Source organism: Lithobates pipiens, unplaced genomic scaffold, assembly GCF_037356315.1.
Source record: "Lithobates pipiens isolate NorthernLeopardFrog02 unplaced genomic scaffold, aLitPip1_a1.2 Scaffold_28, whole genome shotgun sequence".
In the NCBI taxonomy this organism is placed as follows: domain Eukaryota; kingdom Metazoa; phylum Chordata; class Amphibia; order Anura; family Ranidae; genus Lithobates; species Lithobates pipiens.
The window spans coordinates 16,815,856-16,843,468 of record NW_027507789.1 but is presented as its reverse complement, the minus strand read 5'-3'; the positions used below and the strand labels follow the sequence as shown (position 1 = coordinate 16,843,468).

General features: G+C 46.1%; 1 protein-coding gene across 1 annotated transcript in view; it reads right to left on the bottom strand.

Moving 5' to 3' along the window:
- The window catches only part of GLP2R (glucagon like peptide 2 receptor), a 134,373-nt gene extending 109,774 nt beyond the window's left edge, over positions 1–24,599 (bottom strand). Inside the window, exon 1 of the mRNA XM_077458784.1 lies at positions 24,207–24,599. Within this exon, the coding sequence (XP_077314910.1) occupies positions 24,207–24,311 (105 nt within the window). The 5' untranslated portion in view covers positions 24,312–24,599. The remainder of the gene's footprint in view (positions 1–24,206) is intronic.
- Between the last annotated feature and the right edge of the window lie 3,014 nt (positions 24,600–27,613).

Below are 27,613 nucleotides of genomic sequence, written 5' to 3'. Positions count from 1 at the left end.
ATTCTTTCTAAACTCATCTCAAACGTGCTGTAAACACCATAGCAGCTTTTGTAATGTGTTTGAAGGAATGGAGACATTTGGAGAGCGGTAAAGCCAGGTGAACACTACACGTCGGATAAATTATTGCACAACGCAACGCAAAGTGGCGCCATGTGAACCACGCTGTCTGCTGCAATGCAACATAATTGACACAGGAGGGGGGGGGGGGGTGGGTAGGGATTTATTAAAACTGTGTGCAGCTGTGCTTGGTAGCCAATCAGCTTTGAACTTCAGCTTGTTCAATTAAAGCGGACCTCCACCCTGAAGTGGAAGTTCCACTCATCTAATCCCTCCCCCCCTCCGGTGCCACAATCGGCACCTTTCAGGGGGGAGAGTGGTGCAGATACCTGGATAATCCAGGTATCTGCACCCACTTCCGGGACAAGCTAGCCGCAGATGCCCCGCCCCATCACCCCCCCCCCCCCCCCTGTTGTGTTCTGGGAAACACACAGTTCCCAGTACACAGCGGGACCAGTAGAGACGCGCAGCGCGACTCGCGCATGCGCAGTAGGGAACCGGGCAGTGAAGCCGCAACGCTTCACTTCCCGATTCCCTGACAGAGGATGGCGGTGGGGGCAGCAGAGAGACGAGCGATTGCTCGTCATCTGCCGCCGACATCGCTGGACCCTGGGACAGGTAAGTGTCAATTTATTAAAAGTCAGCGGCTGCAATATTTGTAGCTGCTGGCTTTTGACATTTTTTTTAAAGGTGCAGCTCCTCTTTAAGCTTTGACAATAAAACCTGGAAGCTGATTGGTTTCTGCGCAGAGCTGCACTGGATTTTGCACTCTCCCGTTTTAGTACATCCCACCACATTTGTAATGCCCGTAGGTTCCCTTTAAGTGGAAATTTCTGCTCCAGAAGATGAGTAAGTACATGTGGGATGAAGCAAATAACGTGATACATTATCTGGCGTATAAAGTCGGCAAATGCAGACAGACAGATTGATGTCTTCACCCCGATCACAGCTGGAAACCCACAAAACATTATCGTCATTCGTCTGCCAGAAAAACCATTTATCATTGGACATCCCCACTCCTCCCTTTGAACTTCCCCAGCGCTCGCTTCTTCCAAATCCTCTTCCATGACTCTTCAATGAACACCTACTCCACTGTCTGTACCATGACAAGGAGAAACCCCACGGGATTCTGGGAAAGGGTTTAAACCGCCATTCCCTGGAATCTGCATCTATAAATTATGGGTCTAGTTTGTAGTCATTGCGGTGTATCATTTCCAGGGCTAAAGTGGAATATCGGATGTTCTTTCACTGAAAGGGAAAAAGGATAACTTGTCACAATGATGTTTTGTTAGTGAGTGACACCAGCTGAACGTCAGACGTTGTGACACCATGCCAATAGGACAACGTCTTGGCAGAAGATGCCTGGGTGGTGACATCCAATGTTACAACTAAGGATAATTTTATGCCAAATACCAATTGTGTGTGTGTATGGTGTCCTAAAACTTGAGTTAGTTTATGGCCTATCTGAGCCAAAGTGCTCAAGTAAATTTCAAACCGGTGAATGTGAACTTCCCAAATTGCAGATCTAACTCCGGCCCCCATTCCTGATGGAGTTTCACCTCTATTTTATAAAATTCTGCCCCAACAGCAGCTTAAGGTCCCACCACCCCCAAACTGTAGGTCCCAGAATAATATCTTCCTACAGATCTTCTACGTCCTTCAGTACGGTCCCATTGAATCAATACTTTATCCTCCACCCTCTGTCAATCCAATGACTCTTCATTTCCACTCTTTATCCATTCAATGACTCTATCTCTCCCCCTCTATCCATCCAATGACACTTTATCTCCACTCTTTGTCCATCCATCAACTCTCCATTCCCCATATTCTAGCCATTCAATATCTCTTCATCGCCCACCATCTTTACGTCCAACAATACTTCATCTCCAATGTTTGTCTATCCAAATTACTCTTCATCCATCACCCTTAAGCCATCCAATGACTCTGCATTCCTCATGACCCTTCAATCCTCACCCTCAATTCATCCAATGAATATTAGCCCCCAACCCCCTCAATTCATCCAGTGATTCTTCATCCTTCACCCTTAAATCATCCAATTAGTCTTCATCCCTCACCCTCAATCCATCCGATGACTCTTCATCCATCACCCTTCATCCAATGACTCTTGATCCCACACCCCCCTGAATTCTTCCAATTACTCTTCATCCATCACCCTCGTTTCATTCAATGACTCTTGATCCCACACCCCCCTCAATTCTTCCAGTTACCCTTCATCCATCACCATCATTTCATCCAATGACTCTTAATCCCACACACCCTCAATCTATCCGATGACCCTTCATCCCCTCCCTACAATTCATCCAATCACTCTTCTTTCTTCACCCTCTGTTTACTCTTCATTGCCCACCATCTTTCCATCCAATGAAGCTTAATCTCCACCTTTTGTCTATCCAATTACTATTTAGAAATCACCCTCAATTCGTCCAAAGAATCCCCATTCCCCAAACCCTCAATCTAATCAATGACCCTTCATCCCCTACACTCAAATCATTCTATGACTCCTAATTTCTCACCCTCAATTCATCCAATGACTCTTCATCTCTCACCCTCTGTCCATCCAATGACTCTGCATCCATCACCCTCAATCCATCCAAATGCCCTCACACCCTCAATCTGTCCAATGACCATTTTTCCCCACTCTCAATTCATCCAATGACTCTTAATCCCCTATCCTCAGTTCATCCAATGACTCTTCATTCTCCAATTTTTTTTTTTATTCTTCATTGCCACCATCTTTCCATAAAATTACTCTTCATATCCACCCTTTGTCTATCCAATTACTCTTCCTCCATCACCTTCAATCCATCCAAAGACTTGCCATCTCTCACACCCCCAATCTGTGCAATGACTCTTAACCCCCCACCCTCAATTCGTCCAATGACTCTTTATTCTCCACCTTTTGTATATTCTTCATTGCCACCATCTTTCCTTCCAATGACACTTCATCTCTACCCTTTATCTATCCAATTACTCTTCATCCATCTACCTCAATCCATCCAAAGACTCTCCATCCCCAACACCCTCAATTCATCCAATGACTCTTCATCCTCTACCCTCTGTCCATCCAGTGTCTAATTATTTCCACATTTTGTCTATCCAATGACTCTTCATCCCTTACCCTCTGTCCATCCAACAACATTTCATTCACAACCCTTGTCCACCCAGTGACTCTCCATCCACAATATCTGTCCATCCAATGACCTTTCATGTCCATGCTCTGTTCATCCATTGAGTCTTTATCCCATTCCCTCTATCCAACCAAAGGCTCCTCACCCCCCACCCTCTGTCCATCCAGTAACTCATCATCCTTCATCCTCAAGCCATCCAGTGGCTCTTAATCCCCCACCCTCAATCCATCCAATGATACTTTGGGGGAGGTTTACTAAAACTGGGGCACTCAGAATCTGGTGCAGCTGTGCATTATACCCAATCAACTTCAACTTGTTCAATTAAGCTTTTGACAATAAAACCTGGAAGCTGATTGGTTTCTATGCAGAGCTGCACCAGATTTTGCACTCTCCGGTTTTAGTAAATCCCCCCTTTATCTCCATCTGTACAATAATGCATCTACTCTCTGCCTGTTTAACATTTTTTTTTTTATTCCCCATCCTTTGTCCATTTATCAACTTTTAATTTTTACCTCTGTCCATCAAGGGAGAAGGTGTAAAAATAAAAAATAAAAAAGTAAAATAAATAAGAGAAAAAAAAAAATAATTTAAAGCTCCCCGTCCCTCCAAACTCACACACAGAAGCGAACGCATACGCAAGAATATGTAAACCCTGTTCAAGCCGCACCTGTGAGATATCACTGTGATCGTAAGGCCGCGTACACACGAGCGGACTGTTCGCCCAACTTTGTTCGTCAAACAATCCGACAAACAGTCCGCTCAAAATTTGAATGAACGGACTTGACCACACACGATGAACGAACAGTCCGCTGAAAGCGTGCGCGATGACGTGAACGGCACGTACGACAGGACTGGAAAAACGACGTCCTATACACTGCAATGCAACCTTCGGCCGTGTAAACCCTTTCTGAGTATGCGCGATACTTAGTCCGTCCAACTTGCCTACACACGATCGGACTGTCCGCTGAAACACTGTTCAGCGGACAAAGTTGGGCGAACAGTCCGCCCGTGTGTACGCGGCCTCAGAGCGAGAGCAATCATTCTAGCATTAGATCTCATCTGTACCTCTAAACTGGTAACCTGTAAAAAAATTGAAAGCGTTGCCTATGGAGATTTTTAAGTGGCGTAGTTGGTTGCCATTCCATGAGTGTGCGCAATTTTAAAGCATGACATTTTAGGTATCAATTTACTCGGTGTAACATCATCTTTCACGTAATATTAAAAAATTGGGCTAACTTCACTGTTTTCCTATTTTTGAATTTAAAAAAAAAATGTTTTCCCCCCAAAAAATTAAGTTTGTAAGACCGCTGCGCAAATACGGTGTGGCATAAAGGAGATCATTGCAATACATAGGGGTTTATTTACTAAAGGGACATCCACTTTGCACTACAAGTGCACTCGCTTTAAATCTGAGGGGCTGATCTGAAATGAGGGGAAGCTCTGCTGATTTTATCATCCAATCATGTACTAGCAAAAATGCTGTTTCGTATTTTCCTTGCATGTCCCCCTCAGATCTTCAGCGACTTTACTTCCAAGTGCACTTGCAGTGCAAAGTGGATTTGCCTTTAGTAGATAAACCCCCCTATGTATTGCAATGATCTCCATTTTTTCTATAGGGTCTCTGCTGAAAAAGAATATATAATGTTTTGGGGGGGGGGGGTTCTAAGTAATTTTCTAGCAAAAAATACAAATTTTAACTTGTAAACAACAAATGTCAGAAATAGGCTTGGTCCTTAAGTGGTTGGATTGGGTTCTCCATATGGATTGGGATGTAATATGATCAGCTACAGTAGATAGATAAATAGAGAGGGAGATCTAGATGGAAATTTTTATGGCCATTGCTCTACAAATTTATGTGTTACATTATTCAGCCTCGATATTCCCTGTAAGAGGAAAACGTTTTTGCTGGATGCCGTCCAATCTTCCAGTCTGGCGTGTGTAGAATCCATCTTTAAATCAATCTGAAAAATAATTAGGCAGCTCAGAGATTAGAGAATTTACATCTCACTCTGCCCGTTGCGGCTTTCACTTCATAACAAGATGAATTACCTCCTTAACGGTTTCATGGCGAGGATTATAGCGTCAATTCAGGCGAAAAAATGTATGGAGCACAATGTCACAGCGATCCCTTTAGAGCTGGCGGGGACGTATTTCAGGAATGTAACTGGTATCGATTGAGGGTTCGATCGTTGTGTAAGTGCTGCACATAAAGAACGACTGTAGACAAGAGCCCTGTTCTAAAAGTGTATTTAAAAAAAACCAACTCTGCCTCTGGAACCATGGCTGAACTCTGCCTGACCTCTTTGGTTGCTGCCGATACACCTGCCCTGCTCAACACCAATGCATATAATGCACCACTATCATACAAACAGGGCCAGGACAAGGGGGTGGGCAGGAGGGAATGGCTGCCCTTGGCACTGTGGTGTCATCTGAGGTGGGAGGGCACCACAAGGAGATTGGGGGTAGGGGGTTTGTGTTGGGAGGGTGGCAGAAGCAGTGGTTGCCCATCCATTAGGGGTGCCCGGGCACCGCCCCCTCTATCCATGGCCGCCACATTCTAATTATTGCTCTATGATCCCCACCCGCTACCCCTTATTCATGCATCTGGCCCCTTTCAGGATGCCGAGTGCATTAATTACAGCGGCAGGGGTGTTTTTTTTTTAAGCATCTAATTGGAGGCAGAGGCTCTAATTGGCTTCAAAATAGGGTGGGCTTGTGGTGCAGAGCATTGCGCCATGAGCCCGCCCAGGTGTTACAACAGTGAATGAATATTGAGCACTGATCCTCCTCCCGGCCAATCGGGAAGCGGAAGTGATACCCTTCACCCGATTTACTGAAAGGACAGGCGATCCTATTGGACGCCTAGGAGGAGGAGCTTACCGATGCCCGCTGCAGCCTGATGTGCGCTGATGACCCAATCCCAGACGCTGCCCGATGTGCCAGCCGATGCCCGATCCCAATCGCTAGGCCCAACGCTTAGATGGGGTAAGTGCTGGTGGAGCCTCTGACAGCAAGGGGGGTTTGCGGTGTCACAAGGCAGGGTGCGGTTGCTTAAGGCCCCCCCCAAACAAAAGACCACCAACCACCACTGGGCAGAAGATAAGAATGGTTCTAGAAGGGGAACTTTATTATCTGGAGCGACAAATACTTTCCTATCTTGGGAAATTTTGGGAGGTGTGCTGGGAGTGGTGATTTGGAGAGATTTGTGTTGGGAGGGGGCACAGGACTTTTGCTAGAAGGGGGGATGGGGGGTTCTGCTAGAAAAGGTAAACTAGTAGAGGGGGATTGGGATTTGCGCTTGGAGGGGTATTTTTTATTTTTTTATTTTTTTTGGGGGGGGGGGGGGGGGTTGTGCTATTATGGATAATTGGGGTATATTTGTACAAGGAGGGGAACTTTGGGGGGGGGGATTTGTACTGGGGGATTTGGAGTGGGGGGGTTATTGTGCTCGGAGAGGACATTTGAGGGGTAGAAGATTTGTGCTTGGAGGGGGGATTTTTTTTGGGGGGGGGGATTTGTGCATGCAGATTAGAGCTCGATTTTTATAGGGTGGTGGATTTTTGTTGACACATAATGCTCATACATCTTGGGGCAGTTTAGCATGTTCACCCTGGGCTTTAAATGACCTTTTCCCAGCACTGCATATTAATTTGTGTTGGTCTCCCGTGCTCCATTGCTGCAGTCCTTTTGTCAGCCTGATTTGAGATTTCACCTGGTGTGCAGAGGTTACAGGAATTTAACACAGACGATTGCCAGTAACTGCACACAGCCTGGGGTCCACAGATTTCTATTTAAGAAATATGTATCACATATGGACCAAATAAAATGTCTTACATCTGCTCGGAGTCCAGACATATTTCTCCATTCCGGGGTTTGCAATAGACCTCACATATACCAGAGCGGAGTCATCAGTGTCTCATCAGTATGATTTATCTACCTGTGTGGATAGCTGCTGAATTCAGATTAGTGGTGGGTAGTGCCAGATCACTAAATAGGTGGAGTAGGCTCCGTCTTACGGGCCAAACGCCAAGTGGTTGTAAGCGTTCACATTGAATGCAGCTTTGAAATCGTGAAACTTCATCAGAAGTCACAGACGTCCTGCCCGCCGGCCAAGCGCATCTGGTTCCCGCCTGTGCAGCAGGCGCGCGCACCTGCTATAGCTGTTTAAAGGGCCAACGTACAGCTACGGTGATTTGAGCAGGAGAGGCGACCTGCCGCAGTATAATGACGGCATCTGATCGGCTAGTGGTTAAATACTTTATAGAGCGGGGGTCTGCAACCCATTGATCGTGATCTTGTCCCTTCATTGCTAACCCCAGAACTTGGATAGCAGTGGCAGCATTTACTAGAACTGATCTGTATCTTCCTCCGGCAGCAGCTGAAAGCTGGCTTCTCCTCCTCTCCCTTCCAGCCGGATTTCAGCTACTGCAGGAGCGAAATACAAGGGATCGGTTCCTATAAATGCCCTCCCCTCCTGTCAAGGTTCCCCTTTCCATCTGCTGCCCTGTGTACTCGCCTGGTCCCCTCCCTCACAGAGCTGCCGACTTCCCTCCTCTCCTCTCCCACCGGCTGCAGGGGATCGTTTCAGGTTGGAAAACGGGGGGGAAGAAGCTGGTAAATATATCATTTACTGGCCCCTTCCTTTTCAGAAACAACACAGTGAGTGATCGGTACCTGTATTCATTCATGACTGAAGCATAGTAGACTGTTTGTGAATGAACAGAGATGGCAGAACCTGGAAATCTGTTGCTCCACCAACACATAGCTGTACGCATGTAGGACGTGTAGCCCAGCACGCAACTTGGCCATGACACAACACATGCTTGAACGGAGTGTCCCTTTAAAGGAAACCCCTCCCCTCTTTTTCCAAATCATTAAAATATTCATATATAATCTTGGAGAGGAGATGAGGGGGGTAATTAGTGACTCTTGGTCCCAGTACCACTTTGTGGTCTAAGTAGCTCAGAAGAGGAAGTGAGTGATGAGCAAGAGCTCAGAAGTGGCGGCTGTTTACGATCCGGAGATGGCGGAACGCTCAGCGCCTGGTGCCGCCAACTCTTATCTGATTTTTTGTAAACAGAATTATGCCATCTCCGTCTGACTTATTCCATCCACCCAATCCATTTCACAGCAGAGCCCTCTGAAAATGCCCCCCCATCAAAGAAAAGATAAAGTTCTTCTCCTGGGGGAAAGACATTGTATTACACACAGCTGATTTCCTGCCAAGTCCAGCCATTGATGCACACTACCTGCTGCCTCTGGGGAGCCTCCTTAAAGGAAAGATAGCTAGCAAAGAACAATGGACTTCTATCTGTAGATGTGGTGTTTGGTGCTGATAGCAGGCTGGCTGTGATTGGGACACCGTAAAGCTAATCTGGATTTTTTCGCTCCTCGAAAATTCCCACGTTCCCCCGTCTGCTCTATAATAACATGTCACATCTGTACAAAACCTCCAGCAGCTTTGATGGTGCTCTGTTTGTTCTGGTCTCTGACCTCCGAGGCTCCAGCTTAAACCGCATGTGTGACCCCTCATATAAACACCGGAATCCCAATTTCTCTTGTTAGAATGAGATGGGGAGGGTGCGTGAAAAAAGAAAGCCGAATGCCAAAGTGGCGACCATTTTCCTGAGAGAATGGTATTTCCTGGGAAGAGAATTCATAGAAACAAAGAAGAGTGATAGCACAAAAAGACCAAGTAGTCCATCAAGTCTGACACATTGTAGTATTGGAGTATAGATTTGGGTTTGTCCTAAGTATGTTTATTTTCACTTACTATTGACTGACTCCCTACCTCTGCTGATTTGTGCTGGAGACCACACTAGACTGGCTGGATTAATTGATGGTCTTGTGTGGGCCAAGAGGAAAAAATCCCTTCCAGCTGGTCGTGCTCAACGTTGGATGGTGGTGGAGGACCCTCTTAGGGGCTTGGGCTGCTACCTTTCCGATACGGCCTTATGGTCCTTTCACCGAGATTTGGGTAGGATAGAAGGACCATACATCAAAGTTGTAACTTTTTGGATACCGGGAGCTCCTGCTATTGGATATAAAGATCTATCTAAAGGAATCAGGACTTCCTCCTGCTGGTGATCCCCCTAGTGATATAAAGATCTATATAGAGGAATCGGGATCTCCTTCCTCCTGCTGGTGATCCCCCTAGGGATGTAAAGATCTATATAGAGGAATCCGAACCTCCTTCCTCCTGCTGGTGACCCTTCTAGTGATATAAATGTAGCAATATGGACTACAATTGCAGCGAACAGCTATTCCCTGCTCTATCTGTATATTATATTATCCCTCTAAGTGCCCATTGTTACTAAACTGACATTATATTTTTGAGCCCAGCCAAAGGGATTGTGGGATTGGTAGTTGCACCAGATGGCTGTTTCCCTGCATGACTATACACCTGGACTACATGTCCCAGGGATCTTTGCTACCATTGGGGAGATTGCTGGGAAGAGCTATAAAAGAAACCAGAGACACACCCCATGCTCTCTTCTTCCTGGGCCTTATGTGTGAAGGATCTCTCTGTGCAGGGAGAGTGAGGTCGCAGCCTTCCACGCGGAGTACAGCATTCCTACCCTGACCGAGAAGGGGTCCATCGCTGCCTGCTGTTCACCAGACATCTGACCAGCACCAACTTAACCGCACAGCAACCCTTGCTTCGTGTTTCGCATTCGGGTGATCATCACAAGTGGGTGTGCAGCCAGGACGTCTATCCAGGAGTCGCTATCTGGAAGAAATTGAATCGGCCTGGTCGTTGGTGAGAGGGCAACTGCCCACTTTTGCAAGTCATTCCTTGGTTGTTTTACTGGGACACTTCGTACAGACAGCTTTACCTTGGGAACACTTACTCTACTCGAACACAAGATATACTACCATTCTGTTACTACACCTTATTGGATACAGTTAATGAGCTCCGACTGTCGGTGAAGACCATCAGATCTGCAACGGGGACATTCTGCCATTGCTGCTTAAAGGGCCCTCATACCATCCTTGTTTAGCTATATGTCTTATTAGGAGAAAAGATTGAACATGCCGGCCTGGGTTCCTCTCTCTGGAAGTATTGTTAGAATTGATACTTAACTTTTGCTTATCCTTTCAGGTTATGTCCAAGTGGTACTCCATTGTATATATGTATATATAGTATTCTGTTGTTTGACAACTGCGTTAACTGTCATTTCTTGAGAAATCATTCTGCTAAGTTTGTGCTGTTATACAAAGCTCAGTGGAACCATTACCTCTTTTGTACAACAGTATCTTATATGAAGTATTCCAGTAAACGTTAATAGAATATAAACATATTGAGTGTTGTATTATCACTTAAAGGTGCGCAATGATGTCTGAACCCAGAGTGTCAGGTGGGTTGGAATGTTTACAGGGTCATGGCAATGCAGATGAGCAGTTAAATCTAAAGCCGCGTACACACGGGCGGACTGTATGGCCTACTTAGTCCGTCATACAATCCGACGGACAGTCCGTCCTACTTTCGAATGAACGGACTTGACCACACACGGATGCACAAACAGTCCGTCGAAAGCTTGCGCGATGACGTGTACAGCACGTACGACGGGACTAGAAATAGGAAGTCCAATACACAGCAATGCAACCTTCCGCCGTGTAAATCCTTTCTGGGCATGCGCCATTCTTAGTCCGTCGAACTAGCCTACTGACGAGCGGATTGTCCGCTGAAACCAAAGTATGACGGACAGAATTTCGAAAAATCCAAAATACTAAGTACGCCAGACTGCACGCTGAAAAAGTCCGCTGAAGCCCACACACGAGCGGACTGTCCGCTGAAATGTGTTTAGACGGTCTAAGTAGGCCATACAGTCCGCCCGTGTGTACGCGGCTTAAGCAGTCCCCAAGGGGTCTGTGCTTCTTAAAGATCTATATAGAGGAATCAGGACCTCCTTCTTCCTACTGGTGACCCATCTAGTGATAACTAAAGATCTATATAGAGGAACCAGAACCTCCTTCCTCCTGCCGGTGACCCCTCTAGTGATATAAAGACCTATATGGAGGAATCAGGACCTCCTTCCTTCTGCTGGTGATCCCTCTAGTGATATAAAGATGTATATAAGGCAATTGGGACCTCCTTCCTTCTGCTGATGACCCCTCTAGTGATAACTAAAGATCTATATAGAGGAACCAGGACTTCCTTCCTCCTGTCGGTGATCCCTCTAGTGATATAAAGATCTATATAGAGGAATTGGGACCTCCTTCCTCCCGCTGTTGATCTCTCTAGTGATATAAAGATCTATATAGGAGATCAGGACCTCCTTCCTCCTGCTGGTGATCCCTCTAGTGATAATTAAAGATCTATGTAGGGAATAACCCGCCCTTCAATCAACATGCAAATGCCATTTTTACACATGACATGCCTTATTTTAGACCAGTGGCGTAACTAGAACCTTCAGGGCCCTGATGCAAGAAACCATGAAGGGCCCCCCTGATCACCAGCCAGGGCCCTTCCCTCCGAGTCCGGCGGTGGAACTCCAGGGCGTGGTCACAGGTATGACCTTTGTGAGCTCTGTAGTTCCACCACTGGTATCAGTAGTTTTTTTTTATTATTTTTAGGTGCCCCATTGGGGGACTGTCCCTAGGCAGGATGGGGTCCCCGTCCCCAGAAGAGATGATGTCCTTTTCTCCAGGGCAGATGAAGTTACTGTCCCCAGGTGAGAAGGGGTCCCTGTCCCCAGGGGAGGTGGGGGTCTCTGTCCCCAGGGGGAGATGGAGGGGGTATGTAATGGTGTGTGTGGGGAATGGGGTCCTCTCACTCACCATGACCAAGCTGTAGGCCGTGCACTCATCCATGCTGGCCTGGGCTCCATCCAGTGTGCTGGATGGGCAATCAGCATATCTCCCAGAAAGACCTTTCATCATCTGTGTATGACGGGGGAGGAGGGGGGCTGGCAGACAAGCCTGCAGTGTCCTCCGGGGGGCTCTCATAGGGCTGCACTGCATCTGTGTGCTTAAAGTTTGTTTACCCGGGAGAAGTATACAGTGCAGTGTGGGCCGGACTCAGGGGGGGAGGGGCGGGACTCTGGCTGGGGAGAACAGACATCGGACTGAGTGGCAATGCATGAAGCAGGAGAGGGGTACTCTGAGGAGCCGGCCGAGGACACAGGTCATGCGGGGAATGCACAACTAAAGAGCAGCCAGTGCGATAGTCAAGCATGGAGCTCTGCTAGTCACCCTCCACCTCCAGCCACCCGTGTGCATGGTACACTGGTACCCCTAGCTGCCTATGCTGCTGCCGGCCATATGTAAAGGGGGCTGCATGGGCCCCCTGCATCACAGGGCCCAGTTGCGGTCGCGACTGCTGCACCCCCTATAGTTACGCCCCTGTTTTAGACCCAAAGTAGTTTATCATTGGGTCTCTGTGCTTCTCTATGGAATGCAGGTAGTTTGTGGCTGGTGGGAGGGGCCAGCAGGGTGCTGTACATAGCTTCCTGAAGACATAGCACCACCCTGCCTCGGTACTCCTGCAAGAGGTGGACTGGTGCTTGGAGGGGGTTATGCAAATATCAAAATGCCTTGATGAGTGGATGTCAGTCCGGAGGAGTGGGCATCCCTAGGTAGGCTGTATGTGCATTCAGACCACCCTAAGTAATCCCCACATGTGACTCTGAGCCTTCATGATTGAAAGAGCTGAAATCCAATGAATGAAAGGGGCGGGGCCAGGGACAGTCATGCTGGGAAGGAAAGGGCTAGATATAGCCATGCTTGACATACAGTTACAACATGGTCCCATTGACGTCCATGTGCAAGTTTGCAGTTCAGCCTATCACACTTGACATGCAGTGCTAAAATCGCCGCACCAAGAAGCAAAGAAGGATGGCCACAGCGATGTGAACTCACCCTCTGGCTAGTTTGGAGGTGGATGGTAAAGGGGTCGAAGAAACAGATCAACCACTTGTTTTATGGACCACTTGCAGTATGAATTAAGCCTTATGCCGCGTACACACAATCGTAATTTTGGTCGGAAAAAGCTCTGATGGTTTTCCTGACGGAATTCCGATGAGATTTCGCTCAAGCTGTCATGCATACACGCGGTCACACACAAATTCCGACCGTCTAGAAAAAGGAAGTTCAATACCCAGTAGCCAATAGAATCCATCTCGTAGTTGAATCTGAGCATGCGTGAGTTTTTGTGCATCGGAATGCATACACACGATCGGAATTTCCAATAGAGAGTTTTTCCGTACGAAAAATTGAGAACATGCTCTCAAATTTTTGCTGGTGGGAATTCGGCCAGCTAAATTCCGATGGAACGTACACATGGTCGCATTTTCTGATGAAAAGCTCTCTTGCTGGCCGAAATTCCGATCGCGTGTACGCTGCATTAGAGATCAGATTCCTTTTAATTGCTTCATTGCTCCCATTCCTAGAAATCACCCCATAGTCCATAATTTGCGATAAAATACAATCTTTGGGTGAATTAACCCATTATTAATGCTCTTCCAGCAGTTGTTCAGCCAGAACGCTGACTGCTCTGTCTCATGGACAACCTCTAGACTTCTAGAGGGTGCACTTATCACCCTGTATAGCTATGATCACAGGCAGGGCCGTCTTTAACACAGGGCAAAAGGGGCAGCTGCCCCGGGCCCAGTCATTGTTGTGGGGCCCAAAGCAGCTGCCTCTTATGCCTGCAAATAGTTGATAAGTGAATTCGGGAGGGCCCAAGAAAATGCTTGGCCAAGGTCCAATCAATATTAACCACTTGCCGACCAGCGCACGATGATGTACGTCGACAGAATGGCACGGGCAGGCAAATGGGCGTACATGTACATCCCTTTAAATTTGCCGCCCTGCCATTGGGAGTGCGCCGCCGGCGGCGCACTCCCGCGCTGGTCGGGACCCCCGTGAGTCCGGTCGCGGGACTCGATCGCCGCGGGCATCCCCGTGATCATCTCACGGAGTGGCCGAATGAAGAAATGCCGTTGTAAACAACATTTCTCCATTCTGCCTAGCAACTAGTGACGCTGATCTCTGCTCCATGTGATTGGAGCAGAGATCAGTGTTCACTAAATGAAAGCCCAACCCCCCCACAGTTAGTAACACACCCCTAGGAACACTTAACCCCTACACTGCCACCCACTGGTTAACCCCTTGACTGCCAGTGTCATTTACACAGGAATCACTGCATTTATATAGCACTGATTACTGTATAAATGACAATGGTCCCAAAAATGTGTCAAAAATGTCCGATGGGTCCCCCACAATGTCGCAGTCACAATAAAAATCGCTGATCGCCGCCATTACTAGTAAAAAAAAAAAAAAAAAAAAAGAAAATTATTAATAAAAATGCTATAAAACTATCCCTATTTTGTAAACACTATAACTTTTGCGCAAACCAATCAATAATCGCTTATTGCGATTTTTTTTACCAAAAATATGTAGAAGAATACGTATCGGCCTAAACTGAGGGAAAAAAATGTTTTTTTATATATTTTTGGGGGATATTTATTATAACAAAAAGTAAAAAATAATGCGTTTTTTTCAAAATTGTCGCTCTATTTCTGTTTATAGCGCAAAAAATAAAAACCGCAGGGGTGATCAAATACCACCAAAAGAAAGCTCTATTTGTGGGAAAAAAAGGACGTCAATTTTGTTTGGGAGCCACGTCGCACGACCGCGCAATTGTCAGTTAAAGCGACGCAGTGCCGAATTGCAAAAAGTGGTCTGGTCTTTGACCAGCAAAATGGTCCGGTCTGAAAGTGGTTAAAGACAGCCCTCATCACAGGGTGCTGAGGGTATGAAAAATGATAATAAAAGGCTATAAATACAAGGGAGATCCCACTGAAAATCCCCTTATAGCCTTATATAAAGAAGAACTCCGCTCTGATGGGATATCAGAAAATTGATCCACAGACTGGAGCCTCCAACGTCGTTCACGGTAATCCCCGGCATTCTCTCCACAGGTGGCTGCATTTCAGGAACAGGGTCGTGCTGATGGTAAGAACTCAGTAAGTAGAAGTAAAAATCTCTTGGCGGGGCTCTTTAAGATTGGAGAAATCTGGAATTGGCGAATGGAGACGTGCGGGAAGATTTATTGCCTTCCATCGCAAATCTATTTTTCATATTTTAGAGGCGAGCTTTGTGCAGATCTTCCTTCCAAACACAACAGCTGCCGGGCGGCTCGGAGCGCAGGAACACGGCGGGGCTGCCATATTTCACACTTAAGAATGCGCCGCTGATGGCGAAACATGTTATCCGCGATTAACCGAAAACAAAATATCTTTATAAGGTAACGGTGGAATCTGCAGAACGCGGGGAACGGGCCGGGGGAAGTATCGTGAACGCAGCGAGGGTAAGGCCGCTATATGGGCGACGCAGAAGGTGCAAAAACTGTTTGCGCTTTCCTTGGTGCTACCAACAGAAATGTGTTACAGTGCCTTGAAAAAGTATTCATACCCCTTGACATTTTCCACATTTTGTCATGTTACAACCAAAAACGTAAATGTATTTTATTGGGATTTTATGTGATAGACCAACACAAAGTGGCACATAATTGTGAAGTGGAAGGAAAATTAAAAATGGCTTTCAAGATTAAAAAAAAAAAAAAATATGTGAAAAGTGTGGCGTACATTTGTATTCAGCCCCCTTTACTCTGATACCCCCAACTAAAATCTAGTGGAACCAATTGCCTACAGAAGTCACCTAATTAGTAAATAGAGCCCACCTGTGTGTAATTTAATCTCAGTAAAAATACAGCTGTTCTGTGAAGCCCTCAGGAGGTTTGTTAGAAAATCTTAATGAACAAACAGCGTCATGAAGGCCAAGGAACACACCAGACTGATCAGGGATAAAGTTGTGGAGAAGTATAAAGCAGGGTTAGGTTATAAAAAATATCCAAAGCTTTGAACATCTCACGGAGCTCTGTTCAATCCATCATCTGAAAATGGAGAGAGTATGGGACAACTGCAAACCTACCAAGACATGGCCGTCCACCTAAACTGACCGGCCGGGCAAGGAGAACATTCATCAGAGAAACCAAGAGGTCCATGGTGACTCTGGAGGAGCTGCAGAGATCCACAGCTCAGGGGGGAGAATCTGTCCACAGGACAACTATTAGTCGTCTCTCCACAAATCTGCCCTTTATGGAAGAGTGACAAGAAGAAAGACATTGGTGAAAGAAAGTCATAAGAAGTCCTGTTTGTAGTTTGTGAGAAGCCATGTGGAGGACACAGCAAACATGTGGAAGAAGGTGATCTGGTCAGATGAGACCAAAATTGAACTTTTTGGCCTAAAAGCAAAACGCTATGTGTGGGGAAAAACTAACACTGCACATCACCCTGAACACACCATCCCCACTGTGAAACATGGTGGTGGCAGCATCATGATGTGGGGATGCTTTTCTTCAGCAGGGACAGAGAAGCTGGTCAGAGTTGATGGGAAGATGGATGGAGCCAAATACAGGGCAGTCTTAAGCCCTGTACACACAGTCGGACTTTCCAACGTAAAATGTGCGATCGCAGCTTGTTGTTGGAAATTACGACCGTGTGGAGGCTCCATCGTACAGTTTCCATCAGAATTTCCATCGCACAAAATTTGAGATCTGGCTCTCAAATTTTTCGACAACAAAATCCGTTGTCGGAAATTCCGATCGTGTGTAAACAATTTCCGACGCACAAAGTTCCACGCATGCTCGGAATCAAGCAGAACAGCAGCACTGGCTATTGAACTTCATTTTTCTCGGCTCGTCGTACGTGTTGTACGTCACTGCGTTCTTGACATTCGGAATTTCCAACCAACTTTGTGTGACCGTGTGTATGCAAGACAAGTTTGAGACAACATCCGTCGGGGAAAAAAAACATGGATTTGGTTGACGGAAAGTCCGATCAATGTCCGATCGTGTGTACGGGGCATAAGAAGAAAACCTGTTAGACCCCTTTCACACCACACCGCACCTTGCGTCGGCGGTAAAACGCCGCTATTTTTAGCGGCGTTTTACCGCTGGATTTGCGGCGGATTTGCGGAGTATTTCGGCCGCTAGCGGGGCGCTTTTACCCCCCGCTAGCGGCCGCGAAAGGGTTAAACTCGCCGGCAATACAGCGCTGCCCCATTGATTTCAATGGGCAGCAGCGGTAAACACACCGCTCCTTCACCGCTCCAAAGAAGCTGCTGGCAGGACTTTTTTCTGACGTCCTGCCAGCGCACCGCTGTAGTGTGAAAGCCCTCAGGGCTTTCACACTACAGACAATGGTGCAGCTTCTTTAGGGCGGATTGCAGGCGCTATTTCTAACGCTATAGCGCCTGCAAAACGCCCTGGTGTGAAAGGGGTCTTAGAGTCTGCAAAAGACTTGAGACTGGGGCAGAGGTTCACCTTCCAGCAGGACAACGACCCGAAACATACAGCCAGAGCTACAATGGAATGGTTTAGATCAAAGAATATTCATGTGTTAGAATGGCCCAGTCAAAGTCCAGAGCTAAATCCAATTGAGAATCTGTGGTAAGACTTGAAAATTGCTGTTCACAGCAGATTTTCCTCAAGAATTTGATGGTATTATTCCCCATACATTTTCCTTCTATCCTGACAAGTGTTCCAGTCCCTGCTGCAGAGAAAGACCCCCCATAACAGGATATTACCACCTTCATGCTTTACTGTAGGAATGGTGTTATTTGGATGGTGAGCTGTATTGGATTTCCGCCAGACATATCATTTGGCGCTGAGGCCAAATAATTCAGTTTTAGTCTCATTTGACCAGAACACCCTTTTCCGTGTGGCCTCAGAATCTTCAAGGTGTGTTGAAGTTGGTCAGATGAGAATAACATTTTATTATTTGGCCACCAAATGATATGTCTGGTGGAAATCCAATACAGCTCACTATCCAAATAACACCATTCCTATAGTGAAGCATGGAGGTGGTAATATCTTGTTATGGGGGTGTTTCTCTGCAGCAGGGACTGGAGCACTTGTCAGGATAGAAGGAAAAATGAAAGGGGCAAAATACCATCAAATTCTTGAGGAAAATCTGCTGCCCTCTGCCAGAAAGTTGTCAACGGGAAGAAGGTTTACCTTCCAAGATGACAATGACCCAAAGCACACAGCAACAATGAGCACACGGTGGTTGGAGGAGAAAAAGGTGTCCTTGCATGGCCTAGTCAGAGCCCAGCCTTAAACTCCATTGAAAATCTGTGGCTTTGAAGACTGCAGTCCACAAGCGGTCGCCATCAAATTTAACTGAAGTGGAGCAGTTCTGCAAAGAAGAGCGGGCAAATATTGCAAAGTCTAGACGTTCAAAGTTAGGCCGCGTACACACGGGCGGACTGTTCGCCCAACCTTGTCCGCTGAACAGTGTTTGGGCGGACAGTCCGCTCGTGTGTGGGCTTTCAGCGGACAGTTTCAGCGGACAGTTGGACGGACAAAGTCTTTCGGAAATTCCGAAAAACTGTCCGCTGAAACTGTGTTTGAGCGAACAGTCCGCCCGTGTGTGGGCCTGTCCGCTGTACTTTCGAAATGAGCGGACTGTTCCCGCTCGGAAAGTCCGCCCATTTCGAGCGCGTGTACAGGTAGGCGGGGCCCGCGAAGGAGACGCCACGGGCTCCGCCGCCTGGAATGGGCTTAAAGGGGAACCCCAACGCCGAAAAAAATCGGCGTGGGGGTTCCCCCAAAGTCCACACCAGACCCTTGTCCGAGCACGCTACCCGGCCGGCCAGGAAAGGGGGCGAGCGAGCGCGCCCCCCCTCCTGAGCCGTACCAGGCCGCGTGCCCTCAACATGGGGGGGTGCCTTGGGGAAGGGGGGGCCGCGCGGCCCCCCCACCCCAAAGCACCTTGTCCCCATGTTGATGAGGACAAGGGCCTCTTCCCGACAACCCTGGCCGTTGGTTGTCGGGGTCTGCGGGCGGGGGGCTTATCGGAATCCGGGAGCCCCCTTTAAGAAGGGGGCCCCCGGATACCGGCCCCCCACCCTATGTGAATGAGTATGGGGTACAATGTACCCCTACCCATTCACCTGTGAAATAAAGTACACAAAAAAACACAACACATGGAAAAAGTATTTTATTGCACAGCTCCGGGGGTCTTCCGTCTTCGGGGGTCTTCTCGCCGGACTCCTCCGCTATGTGTGTGTAGCTCTTTTACTAGCGGAGGAGTCCGGCTTTCTTCCTCCCCGCCGCCGGCCTCTTCTCCCGACTTCGGGGGTCTTGTCCCCCTCTTCGGTTCTTCTGCCGGGCCACCGCGCCTGGTCCGGTGGCCCGGTCTTCTGTCGCCGTCTTCCGTTCTTCTGTCGCCGCCTTCGGTTCTTCTGCCGGGCCACCGCGCCTTCTTGTAGCTCTTTTACAGGCGGTGGCCCGGTCTTCTGTCGCCGCTGTCGTCGTCGCCGCCGCCGCCGCCGCCGCCTTCCGTTCTTGTTCTTCTTCTTGTTCTTCTTCTTCTCCTGGAGATGTTGACTCGACGAGCTCTCCGGCCGGAATGCCAGGGACACGCTCCGCTGCCACTTATATAGTGACAATGGGGCGGTGTCACATGGTATATGTCACATGGGTTGGTCACATGGGTTGATGTCACATGGGGACTATGACATCGTAAGGGGGCGGGGTCACCATGTGACCAACCCATGTGACATATACCATGTGACACCGCCCCATTGTCACTATATAAGTGACCGCACAGCGCGGCTCTGGCATTCCGGCCGGAGAGCTCGTCGAGTCAACATCTCCAGGAGAAGAAGAAGAAGAACAAGAAGAACAAGAACGGAAGGCGGCGGCGGCGACGACGACAGCGGCGACAGAAGACCGGGCCACCGCCTGTAAAAGAGCTACAAGAAGGCGCGGTGGCCCGGCAGAAGAACCGAAGGCGGCGACAGAAGAACGGAAGACGGCGACAGAAGACCGGGCCACCGGACCAGGCGCGGTGGCCCGGCAGAAGAACCGAAGAGGGGGACAAGACCCCCGAAGTCGGGAGAAGAGGCCGGCGGCGGGGAGGAAGAAAGCCGGACTCCTCCGCTAGTAAAAGAGCTACACACACATAGCGGAGGAGTCCGGCGAGAAGACCCCCGAAGACGGAAGACCCCCGGAGCTGTGCAATAAAATACTTTTTCCATGTGTTGTGTTTTTTTTTTGTACTTTATTTCACAGGTGAATGGGTAGGGGTACATTGTACCCCATACTCATTCACATAGGGTGGGGGGCCGGTATCCGGGGGCCCCCTTCTTAAAGGGGGCTCCCGGATTCCGATAAGCCCCCCGCCCGCAGACCCCGACAACCAACGGCCAGGGTTGTCGGGAAGAGGCCCTTGTCCTCATCAACATGGGGACAAGGTGCTTTGGGGTGGGGGGGCCGCGCGGCCCCCCCTTCCCCAAGGCACCCCCCCATGTTGAGGGCACGAGGCCTGGTACGGCTCGGGGGGGGGGCGCGCTCGCTCGCCCCCCTTTCCTGGCCGGCCGGGTAGCGTGCTCGGACAAGGGTCTGGTGTGGACTTTGGGGAAACCCCCACGCCGATTTTTTTCGGCGTTGGGGTTCCCCTTTAAGCCCATTCCAGGCGGCGGAGCCCGCGACGTCTCCTTCGCGGGCCCCGCCTACCTGTACACGCGCTCGAAATGGGCGGATTTGCCTCCGCCTTACGTGGGCGAGTCCGTTCATTTCAAAAGTTGAGCGAACTGTTTGCCCAACCTTGTTCGTCAAACAGTCCGCTCGTGTGTGGGCAAGTCCGCTCATGCAAATTTTGAGCGGACTGTTTGATGAAACTGTTTGCCGAACAAGGTTGGGCGAACAGTCCGCCCGTGTGTACGCGGCCTTAGTAGAGACAAATCCCAACAGACTAAAGGCTGGAATTAAAGCAAAAGGTGTTTTAACCAAATACTGACTTAAGGGGGTGATCCTTTTTCCAACTCAGTGATTCTGTTTTGTAAATTATTTTTCTTTTTTTCTGACATGTTGGTGTTAAATCTTGCATGTGGATGTTATAAGTTGCACTAGTAAATACAGCTGGAAAAACAAAAAACGGTGTTTGTCTTCATTTCAAGCTGCAAAGCAACAAAATTTGATTATTTTAAAGGGGGGTTGATTATTTTCTTTACCCACTGAACACACCCACTCTATTCAAATCATTGCCCATTGGTTGCCCAATAAATCATTATATACATGGAGGAGGGGGCTAAACTACATACACACTCATCAAAAGTCAGAGATAACCAAAAGGGGCCCATTGGGTTGTTACTGAGTGCGGAAACTGTTCACCATCTGCCTTAACTTCACCCCTCCCCCCCAAATTTGAGAACGGATTTGGCCATACACTCTGCAATCTGATTGTAGAACCTCCGTACAATTTCCTTTGTAAAGCTGGCCATACAGCAGTAGACTTTAGTTCAAATGTTCGTACGGAATTCAGAAAAATAATTTGCTGGAGTATTCGATAATACGGTTATGGACTCAACTTGAAATTAAGTTTGATTGCCATGCCAATGTTTGGAATTCGATGTTTGATTTCAGGTGTATTGCAATAAATACTTTTTTTTTTCCTACAAAAGAAAAAACAGTTTGCATTTCATTCGTTCAAGAAAATGTTTCCATCCTTCTTTGGTTTTCCTCATCAATACCATTGAAAATGATTGTCACTTTGAGCCCATTACCTACTGGGGCTCATTCACATGGGCAGCTAGGGGGCGGTAAAAATCGGAAGTGTGGCTTTACCTCTCGACTTTCAGAATTGCCAGATTCAGCATTTTCATTGGAAAACCTGCCAACACTTTTCCACAATTTTACCCGGCTCCGTGGGGGCGGGGCTTACTCAGACAAGACAGCTACAGAACTTGTATGAGCTGTAGCAGGAGCTAAACCCACCATTCTCTACGTCCCATCCAAGGCCAGATTGTGTGTCGGGTGAGACCACCCAATCAGGTCTCAGTCTGCGGGACTGATAACAGTGAGAGATGAATTCTGATTGGCAGATGTCGGTTGTAGCTCTTAGCACTTTGCTTCACATTCATCACAAACCCGCACAGGGCCCTCGCCTACCAACAAGAACAAACTCGCCTCTATGTATGAAAGACGTCCATATGGAGGAATTCAGACGGTCATTTTTCATTTTACAAAAACAAATCACGTTCCTCTTACTGCGGGACTGCACCAGGAGCACCAATGTGATTTTATATATATAACATGGAAATAAAATACTGCTGTGAAAGGCTTATATCATTTTCTGGGCATTCAGATAATGCAGATAAATGTAAAATACTATTAAAATAATACTAGACTGAATTCATCAAATTAGCAGCATAATCAATATAAAATAAAGAACAATAATACTTTATAGACTATGTACATCTATTAACTCTGTATTCCTAAAATATTGTAGATAAATAGATAGAGAGAGAGGGAGAGAAATAGAAATAATAATAATGATAATAAATGATAACAATATTATTAATAAGTAATAATAATAAGAAGTTTAAAATAATGATAGATAGATACATAGATAGATAGATAGATAGATAGATAGATAGATACATAGATAGATAGATAGATAGATAGATAGATAGATAGATAGATAGATAGATAGATAGATAGATAGATAGATAGATAGATAGATAGATAGATCGATAGATAGATAGATAATAAATTATATTATTAATAATTGATAATAATAATAATTAGTTAGTAATAATGATAGATAGATAATGGAGAGAGTGAGAGGGACAGAAATATAAATAATGATAATATTAATAAAAATTATAATAATATTATTAATAATTTGATAGATATCTAGATAATGGAGAGAAGGAGAGAAATAGAAAAAATAATAATGATAATAAATGATAATAATATTACGAATAAGTAGATAGATATATAGATAGGTAGATAGAGAGATAGATAGATAGATAGAGAGAAATAATAATAATAATAAATGATAATATTATTAATAATTAATAATAATAATTAGTTAAATAGTAGTAATGATAGATAATGGAGTGAGCGAGAGGGAGAGATATAGAAATAATAATAATATTATTAATAAAAATGATAATAATATTATTAATAATTCATAATAATAATTAGTTAAATAGTAGTAATGATAGATAATAGAGTGAGCGAGAGGGAGAGAAATAGAAATAATAATAATAATATTATTATTAATAAAAATGATTTTATAGATAGATAGATAGATAGATAGATAGATAGATAGATAGATAGATAGATAGATAGATAGATAGATAATGGAGAGAGAGAGAGGGACAGAAATTGAAAAATAATAATGATAATAAATGATAATAATATTATTAATAATTCAATAGATAGATAGATATATTAGATGGATAGATGATAGAAAGAAATCATAATAATAATAATAATAATAATAATAATAATAATAAATTATATTAATAATAATAATAATAATATATTATTATTATTATTTTTATTATTATTAGTTATAAAGTAATAATAACAAATAGATAGATAGATAGATTATAGAGAGAAAAATAGAAATAATAATAATAATAAGAAAAATAATTATTATTATTTTATTAATAATAATAATAATAATAATAATAATAGATAGATAGATAGATAGATTATAGGATAAAAATCAACTCCCAGGATAAGAGATGTCCAGCCAATAATGGCATTGTGTGTAATGTCTAGTGATGACGTTGTGTGTAATGTCTAGTAATGATGCTGTATTTGGTTTCAATAATCTTTTCAATCAATATTGCTAATCTATAACAATCACCACTGGCTCCAGCTGACACAAACCTACAAATATGAACCCCTACATTTTTTGTTAAAGTTGCATTTTTTTTTTAATTAGTTTACTTTACGGCACCATTTCATATCAGCAATGCACCAAAAAAGTGGCGATGGGGAATGGCGGGAATATTAGTGATGCGTATTAATGGTTATGGTCTCCCGGCAGGTCCCAGTCAGCGCTGCTGTATGTCAGAACTCATGCTCGGCAACGTACATTTTGCAGAATTTGCGTCCATTTTCGGCGCGCAATAAAAATCGGCGATGAGGAAGGTGCAACAGGGACATCAAAAATTAAATGTTTTTCTTACCTGTTTCGTGGGCAGCAACATGACCAGGAGAAGGGTCGCCCAAGAGCACCAGCTCTTCCCCGCCGCTGGTCCAAAGCGTTTCTCTGCTTTGAAAATATCCCCCATAGCCGCTCATCAATAATCGTCATACACTCCGGCTGACGCAACTCCGTGGGACGACTCGGCAAACTCTGACCGACAACGCATGCACCGGTGACACTTTTACAAGCATTAGGAGCGTTGTGTTGGCACGGGCGCCGTACAATAACAGAGGGAGCGCGTCTGCATTCCTGGACCGCCACGCGCTGGACACAAAACTTTGTTCTTTAGAACATCTGCCGGTGGGATTGCTGGAGGGTGACGCACGGCCACAGCTCCTCTCACTGTCTGTACAGTCAGTGAAACTTTTCAGCAGACATCAGAGATCAGGAGAGGCGCTGACTTCTTCTTTTTTTTTTTTTTTTTGGCCCCTCCAATGGGAGCGAACATTTGGATTTCCAGCTCTTGGAATTACGCATCTGGAAGGCCATGCAGACTCTTCCCCACTCCGCTCCACATTAAACAAACTGTAAATCTTTTCTCACTTGGCGAAATGTGAAATCTGAGGGTGTGTCGGGGCGAAAAGATAATACAATTCCAGAGTTTCTTCCTTACTTTACTCTGCTGCATCGTCAGTCTGGATGTTTCTACAGAATTGTTGTATTTTTCTTTTGGAAGACTTTGTTGGAATATAGGAAACTTTTAATAAAAGTAACACTTATGCAGTAGCGGCGTGAAATGTTGTGAGATCCGATAATCGGTTTTGGTGTGTACGGTGATGAGGAATGGGAAGGCCATCACATGAGGCCCATCTCCTCCTAGGGTGGTCTTCAATGGTCCAACTATCACCTGAGAGCATAGCTCCCAGGGGCGTAACTATAGGGGGTGCAGCAGTCGCGACCGCAACTGGGCCCTATGATGCAGGGGGCCCATGCAGCCCCCTCTACATATGGCCGGCAGCAGCATAGGCAGCTAGGGGTACCAGTGCACCATGCACGTGGGTGGCTGGAGGTGGAGGGTGACTAGCAGAGCTCCATGCTCGACTATCGCACTGGCTGCTCTTTAGCTGTGCATTCCCCGCATGACCTGTGTCCTCAGCCAGCTCCTCAGAGTACCCCTCTCCTGCACCATGCATTGCCGCTCAGTCCAATGTCTGTTCTCCCCAGCCCAAGTCCCTTCTGGGGGCGGGGACCCCATCCTGCCTAGGGACAGTCCCCCAATGGGGCACCTAAAAATGTAAAAAAAACGAATAAAAAAAAACTACTGATACCAGTGGTGGAACTACAGGGCTCCCAAAGGTCATACCTGTGACCACGCCCTGGAGTTCCACCGCCAGACTTGGAGGGAAGGGCCCTGGCTGGGGTTCAGCGGGGCCCTTCATGGTTTCTTGCATCGGGGCCCTGAAGGTTCTAGTTACGCCACTGATAGCTCCCAACTGTTTCTGATTTCGAGGGACTGTCCCTGATTTGGAGCAATGTCCCTCTGTCCCTCTTTCCTCCTCATTTGCCCCTCATTTTGGTCTGATCTATATAGCTGTATATAAAATGCACTTTTTATCTTTCAAAAAGTGTTTCCCAGTGCTAAACCTTTCATCCAAATTCTAAATTGCTGCATTTTTCAATTTTAAAAGCCAATATAAAGGAATAGTAGTGGTAGAAAAGAAAAGCACTTGTGGATTTAATTAACCATTTTTTTGTTATTTCCCCTTTAAGGGGGTGTGTTAGGAGGGCGTGTCCTATGCCTACATATGTATGCTAGTAGGTGTCCCTCATTCCCATCTCAAAATGTTGGGAGGTATGCCTGAGAGTCATGTGAAAGCGTTAACGGGGTCCGACTTTATAAGAAACTTTTCCAGCAAATTCATCTGTAAGTATGTCCCACCTGATCTTTGCGGTCAAAAACTGCTATGAGTAAGCGCTAGGTTTAGCGTGAAACGCGTCAGCAATTTTGTTTGTTTTTCTTTTTCTCCCTTTGTTGCTGTTATTTGTGTGATGTGAGGTTATTTTAGTTTGAAGAAATAAAAGGCACTTTTTACTTTTCATCTGATCCGGAGTGCGGCTGTCCAGAGTTTGTTCATCCTTCATCAAAAACTGCACAGAGTTATTGGCATCAAACAATTTTTTGTACAGAAGACTTCCACTATATAAACACAAAGTATTGGGACGCCTGCCTTTACACGCACATGAACTTTAATGACATCCCAGTCTTAGTCCGTAGGGTTCAATATTGTGTTGGCCCACCATTTCCAGCTACAATAGCTTCAACTCTTCTGGGAAGGCTGTCCACGAGGTTTAGTAGTGTGTCTATGAGAATGTTTGACCATTCTTCCAGAAGCGCATTTGTGAGGTCAGGCGCTGATGTTGGACCTTCTCCTCCAACATCAACATTCTCGTCCAACAGCCTGGTTCGTAGCCTCTGCTCTAATTCATCCCAAAGGTGCTCTATCGGGTTGAGGTCAGGACTCAGGACTGTGCAGGCCAGTCAAGTTCCTCCACCCCAAACTCGCTCATCCATGTCTTTATGGGCCTTGCTTTGTGCACTGGTGCGCAGTCATGTCGGAATGGGAAGGGGCCGTCCCCAAACTGTTCCCACAAAGTTGGGAGCATAAAATTGTCCAAAATGTCTTGGTATGCTGACACCTTGAGCGTTCCCTTTACCGGAACTAAGGGGCCAAGCCCGACCCCTGAAAAACAACCCAACACCACAATCTCCTTCTCCACCAGTGCACAAAACACATTTTAATATTACACAAAGATAACCCAAGTAAATACAACATTCTGTTTTTCAATGATGATTTCATTTATTAAGGGAAAAAAGCTGTCCAAACCTATCTGGCCATATGGGAAAAAGTAATTGCCCCCACCCTTTGCTAAATCTTGAACAAACCAAATTTTTTGGAAAGCAAAGTTAAATTTCACTTGCCACACCGAGGCCTGATTACTGCCAGACCTGTTGAATCAAGAAATCACTTAAATAGAAGCTGTCTGACAGAGTGAAGCATGCTAAAAGAGCTAAAAAAAAAAAAAAGGCAACACATCATGCCGCCATCTAAAGAGAATCAAGAAAATGAGAGAGAGAGAAAAAAAAAGAGAAATAAAGTAGTTGACGTATATCAGTCTGGAAAGGGTGACAAAGCCATTAGTGAGAGCCATGATCCACAAATGGAGAAAACTTGGAACAGTGGTGAACCTTCCCAGGAGTAGCTGGCCTACAAAAATTACTCCAAGAGCACGACGGCTCATCCAGAAGGTCAGAAAATAACCCAGAACAACATCTAAAGAACGGCAGGCCTCACTTACCTCAGGTAAGGTTAGTGCTCATGATTCAACAGAAAGAAAGAGGCAAACAGTAAGAGGGCAAAAATGGCGCCCATGAGAGAGTCCCGAGGC